The sequence below is a fragment of the Borostomias antarcticus genome, assembly GCF_949987555.1.
Source record: "Borostomias antarcticus genome assembly, chromosome: 1".
Lineage (NCBI taxonomy): Eukaryota > Metazoa > Chordata > Actinopteri > Stomiiformes > Stomiidae > Borostomias > Borostomias antarcticus.
In genome coordinates, this window is record NC_140234.1 from 18,458,996 (window position 1) to 18,464,885 (window position 5,890).

The 5,890-nt window shown below is 48.1% G+C and overlaps 1 protein-coding gene across 1 annotated transcript in view; it reads left to right on the forward strand.

The window, feature by feature from the left end:
* Positions 1-5,637, forward strand: part of schip1 (schwannomin interacting protein 1) — a gene marked incomplete at both ends in the record, with an annotated part of 241,689 nt that extends 236,052 nt beyond the window's left edge. The window contains 5 exons of the mRNA XM_084439623.1: positions 528-645; positions 1,632-1,829; positions 4,672-4,795; positions 5,385-5,478; positions 5,586-5,637. Of these exons, the coding sequence (XP_084295749.1) occupies positions 528-645; positions 1,632-1,829; positions 4,672-4,795; positions 5,385-5,478; positions 5,586-5,637 (586 nt within the window). The remainder of the gene's footprint in view (positions 1-527; positions 646-1,631; positions 1,830-4,671; positions 4,796-5,384; positions 5,479-5,585) is intronic.
* Positions 5,638-5,890: the final 253 nt, after the last annotated feature.

Here is a 5,890-nt window from a genome sequence, read left to right on the forward strand (position 1 = left end):
GTATGGGAAAGTGGATAGAGCAAATGATTAGGAGCACCGGTCCTCATTAAAGCTTCCCAGGACAGACTTCACTGGAGACAAGAGAGTTTCTAGGAAACTAGATTTGACGGTTTTCTCTCCTCTCTCTCTCTCATGCATTCAATTCAATTTCATTCAAAGGGGATTTATTGGCATGGTAAACCTACGTTTACATTGCCCAAGAAATTGTGAAATAAAAAACAAAAAATATACACAATACAATTAAATACAATTAAAGATACTAGAATAAGGAAATGCATAAACAGGGTATATATAAGATGATAAGTAAAGATAACTTCAAATAAAAATAGAAAATGTGGACATTACAGTTTGAAAAATATTAATACAAATGAGTGAGAACTGTGGAAACACTGCAGCATTCTTTCATTTTATTTATACATGTATTTAAAGGTGTCCTGTCTGTATGTACAGAGATCAGCACGGCGCAGATACAGTAGTGCAGGAATACACGGATGATTGACGGATGATTTCCCTCTCGTCCTCCCCAGACTGCAGAGCGGGATGAACCTGCAGATCTGTTTCGTCAACGACAGCGGCAGCGACAAAGACAGTGATGCAGACGACAGCAAGACTGAGACCAGTCTGGACACACCGCTGTCGCCCATGGTATGGGAACACACATGTGCGCACGCACACACACGCGCGCACATACACTCATATATGTACAGTACAGACAGTGGGAAGAACCTGGCTGTTCGCAAGGTCAGAATGAGAGTCCATTCTCCAAATTATATGATGCCGCAGTTATTGGGAGTCACATATTTTTTGTGAGTCAGATCATTCTTAGAAAGTCAGTGATGTGTGGGTGTTTGGGAATGACCAGAAATTGAAAGAGAGAATATAACTTATGTAACAGATGATTCAGAAAGTGTGAGGAAGACAGTAATAGGATACAGAGACTAGAGAGTGAAGTAGGGCACATCACTAGCTCTCAGTTAGTGCACGTGTGTGTGTGTGTGTGTGTGTGTGTGTGTGTGTGTGTGTGTGTGTGTGTGTGTGTGTGTGTGTGTGTGTGTGTGTGTGTGTGCGTGTGTGTGTGTGTGTGTGGCCGTTCCCGAATGGTCCTGATCACCTTTTCTGGCCCGTTAGCCAAAACACAGGCAGCAAATGGGAGGTGAATATGAACACGTTGGGAGATGGACACGGATCAGTGGACACGCTAGCCGGCTGACAGCCAGAGTTAATAGTGCGAGAGAGAGAGAGAGAGGGGGGGGGGGGGTGGAGGGAGCAACAGAGGGGAGGAAGGGAAGGAGAGAAGGAGTCTGTACATTCACCTCTACAGTCATGTTTTCTATAAACTATTAGCCAAGTTCACCGGTAATTAACGCATGCAGTCTTTGCTCATGTCCGTTCTTAAACTTCTCTCTTCTACACCCCCTTCCTACATCTCTTTCCCTCTGCTCCCACTCTATTCCCCTTCTCTCTCTCTCTCTCTCTCCCTCTCTCTCTCTCTCTCTCTCTCCCTCTCCCTCTTCTTCCCTCCTCTCTCCCCCCTCTATCACTTCCTCTAACTCTCCATCCGTACCCCCTCTCCTCTCTTGCTCAACCTTTCCCTTTCCCTCCCCCGCCCCTCCCCCTCATCCCCACTCCAGTCCAAGCAGAGTTCATCCTACTCTGACCGGGACACGACGGAGGAGGACTCAGAGTCTCTGGAGGACATGGACTTCCTCAGCAGACAGAAGAAGCTCCAGGCTGAGGCCAAGCTGGCCCTAGCCATGGCCAAGCCCATGGCCAAGATGCAGGTGGAGGTGGAGAAGCAGAACCGCAAGAAGTCCCCCGTGGCCGACCTGGTCAGTGCCGGTTCCGGTTCTGGTTATTTTTGTAATTAGAGGTCCCATCCTGGACACAGACTTAGCCATAGAGCAAAGTAACATTGCCTTATGTTTGTCTCGGGAAGGCAGTGTTAGTAGATTTTAGCTGTATCAGTTGAAGTGGAAACCACCTGGACTCCAACGTTAATATGGTGTCACAGACATCCTTCAGACGCCCTCTTCCTCCTCCTCTTCCTCCTCCTGCTCTCCAGCCCCTGTTAGGAAGCTGCTGGCGTCCATGTTCATAATTATTTCAACATTCTCATCTGCCTTAATGCCCCCTGAGCGACACACACACACACACACACACACACTCACTCACTCACTCACTCACTCACTCACTCACTCACTCACTCACTCACTCTCTCTCTCTCTCTCTCTCTCAGTCACTCACTCACTCACTCACCCACTCACTCACTCACTCACTCTCTCTCTCTCTCTCTCTCTCTCTCTCTCTCTCTCTCTCTCTCTCACTCACTCACTCACTCTATCTCCACCTGGGTGGAGGACTTTACTTATTCATTAAAGAGTGGGCGGCTGGGCTCGGCAAATCAATAATTCATGTCCCAGAATGCATTGGACAAGGGATTTGGTGATGTTGCCATGTCCAGCAGTCGGAAGAGATGACTGTCACATCTGAACACAGTGGCATTGCCACATCGAGGTAGATTTAGCTGCTAAACTAACTCCATAATCAACTACATAATTAAGTTTAGAGTTACGCTACTAGGCCGTTCATGCCAGCACTTCATTAATAGCTTCAGAAGAACATAATATTGAATGCGTGGTTTAACCCTTACCAGGTTTTAACCCTCTAAAGCCAAGAGGTTCTCCAGTGAATTCTGTTTAGTCATATAGCAGACGCTTTTATCTGAAGTAACTTACAACATTTTTAGCTAGCGTTGGGGGCTAAGTACCTTGCTCAAGGGCACAATGGCAGGCAGTGATTGTCCCATTCCAGCTCAGTCTTGAACCTTTGGTTGCAGGTACTCTAACCACTGGGCTGTTTACCACAACAACAACAACAACCACCTCCCTGTTCTCGAAAGAGAGAAAAAAGAGGGAGAAACTCAATTCTCTCAGTGTTGTCTCCATTCTTTCCACATCTACAGTCTTTAGCTAGTATCAGTGGGTACCTGCTACGAGGCAGAGCTTTGCTTGTGTGGCTGTTTTTTCAACTGAATAGACTTTATCCTTTAGAAAGTGAGGGGTCCGTCTGTCACCTCAGGTCAAAAACACACCAGTCGGGACTAAAAGAAAACTCCACTGACATCTGGTGGATACCCTCCCCCTCACGTCTCTCTCTGTCGTCCTCTCTCCCGATGGGTTTGCGTGTGTTGACAGAGAGAAGGTCCCCAGCAGAGCCTAGCGCAGGCGTGCCTCCGTCATTGTGAAAGTGAAAGAAGCATGAGAAGAGCCGGCTGAACACCCCATGCATAAAAACACACACACACACACACAACACACACACACACACACACACACACACACAACACACAGGGGGCAAGGGAAAGAGCTTGCATTCTTTCACCCTCTTTTCACCATGATGATGTGTGTGTTCTAGCCAGAGAAGATTGAGAGGTAAAGGCTTCCGTACACAAGGTGGAACGATCCACTCCTGCTACGTAAAGAAACGCCCGTCATGCTTCGTGATTCACTGCGGTTACTCTGCACTGCTGGGTATTAGGGCGGCAGAGCAGGGAACTCAGGAAACCGATGACGTCGAGAGACGTTGAGTGAACCTCGGAAGGGAAGTGGGTGAAAGGAAGAAGGAAGCACAGCAACAACAAACCCGAAGGGGGGTTTGGAGGGGATTCAGTGGAAACAGATATGTGTGTGTTCCTGTATGTGTTGAATTGAAACCGCTCGTGGGTCACGTGCTGCCGCAGAAGCTTCTCAGGTTACAGGATTCTGGGAGAGATATACGAAGCTGACCCCTGCTGGAGGACTGGGGACGTACACCTTTTTGTGCATGGCTGGAAGCCAGCGCACCTAGTATAGCGTTTGTCGGGTTCTCACTCCTTTCCTCCCTCCCTCCCTTCCTCCCTCACTCCCGACAATGTTGGCCTGCATCTCTCCGTTGGCATCACAAGAGGCAGTAGTCCCAGCACACCCAAATCAAGAAGGACACCAAAATCAACCCGCCAATCTCCACTGCACAAGTAGAGTTGTGGTCAGAGCATTGGACTCCCACCCTGGAGACCGGGGGGGATGACTTTATGGGACTATACCCCAAACCTCCACACGTTCATCCTTTCACTCCAACCTTTTTATCCCTTACCTAAATTCCACAAGTAGAGTAGTGGTCAGAGTATTGGACCACGCAGGACATTCTCAGAGATTACCGTCTACTTCACCACCGAAAGGGAATTGCATACAGCAGGTAATGACTTTTGTCCAGAAACAGAAGTTGAACCAACTGCAGCAAAATAGCTAACGTTACAGGAATCATCAGTGTAACTGCTTTAGCCACTGACCGCTACCATTAATGTTATGGAAGCTGCTGCTAGTTGCAGCTCATTAGCTAACTGGCTATCCCACTCTTATTGTGCTCGATTAACATTGGAAGCATTGGAACTGATGTGTCCAGGCGACAAGACCTATCTTTATCTGTGTGTGTGTGTGTGTGTGTGTGTGTGTGTGTGTGTGTGTGTGTGTGTGTGTGTGTGTGTGTGTGTGTGTGTGTGTGTGTGTGTGTGTGTGTGTGTGTGCATGCCTTCATGCGTGTGTGTGTATATAAAGGTGACTCGACTTGTATGCTTCTCCAAATATTGATCATAGTATGTTTCTATTCTATTCTTTCTACTATGTTTCTCCATAGCTGCCCCACATGCCTCATATCAGTGAGTGTCTGATGAAGAGGAGCCTGAAGCCCACAGACCTGAGAGACATGACACTGGGCCAGTTACAAGTCATAGTCAACGACCTGCACTCCCAGATAGAGAGTGAGTATTATACACTCTCTCTCTCTCTCTCTCTCTCTCTCACTCTCTCTCTCTCCTCTCTCTCTCTCTCTCTCTCTCCTCTCTCTCTCTCTCCTCTCTCTCTCTCTCTCTCTCTCTCTCACACCACCCACACACACACATGCACATACTCAACTCGAATCTTAGATGGTACTTTTTAACTGAAAGTCAGTTCAGAGAACTGTATTGCAACCATTCATCCTACTCAGAACATCTCCCTCCTTCTGCAGAAAGGAGGAAAAATCCCAACAGAGGGTTGGTGGGATTTTTTCTCCCAAGTTCTCCAGATCTTTCTCTGGCAAACCTGAGAAAGTACCCCCTGTTAAAATGATGTCACGATGCTGTGTATGTACAGTATGTATGTTTGACGGTCCTGTGCCAAGTTTCAGTATGACAAGACAAGACACTATTCTTAGATTCGGCAGGTTAAATCTTAAAGACTCCAGTTTTAGAACTTCAGACACATCAACGACAACGATAAACGATAAAATTCCTGCCCCTGTGACTTTGCTATTGCACGTACTACGTTGCTAGAACGTTTCCCTAACGTTGCTGAGGCGTGTTTCTCCAGGTTTGAATGAGGAGCTGGTGCAACTGCTGTTGATCCGCGATGAGCTGCACATGGAGCAGGACGCCATGCTGGTGGACATAGAGGATCTCACCAGGTGGGAGCTCTCTCCCACCCCCTGCATTCTTGTCTCTCTGCGTAAATGTTCCCAGAGCACCTTAGCAAGAGCGTTAAAAAAAATCTTTTCCTTTTCTTTTTACTCAGGCATGCCGAGAGCCAGCAGAAACACATGGCTGAAAAGACGCCGTCTAAATGAGGCGTCCTGCCCTGTCGTACCCCGACCTTCCCCGTCCTGCCCTGGCCCACACCATGCCTACCCCACCCTGCTCCATCCTGCCCGCCCCAAACTCAGCCCTTCCCTCCTCCCCTGCTCACCCAGACGCCCCTATTTGCCCCGTGGTGGCAGCAGCCCAGAAGAAGACCACCCTTTCATTTGCTTCTGTGCTTGTCCTGCGCTAAGGATGGTGGAGCCCTTCCTTCTTCCTGAGAGAAGAGGAACCTGATTGTAC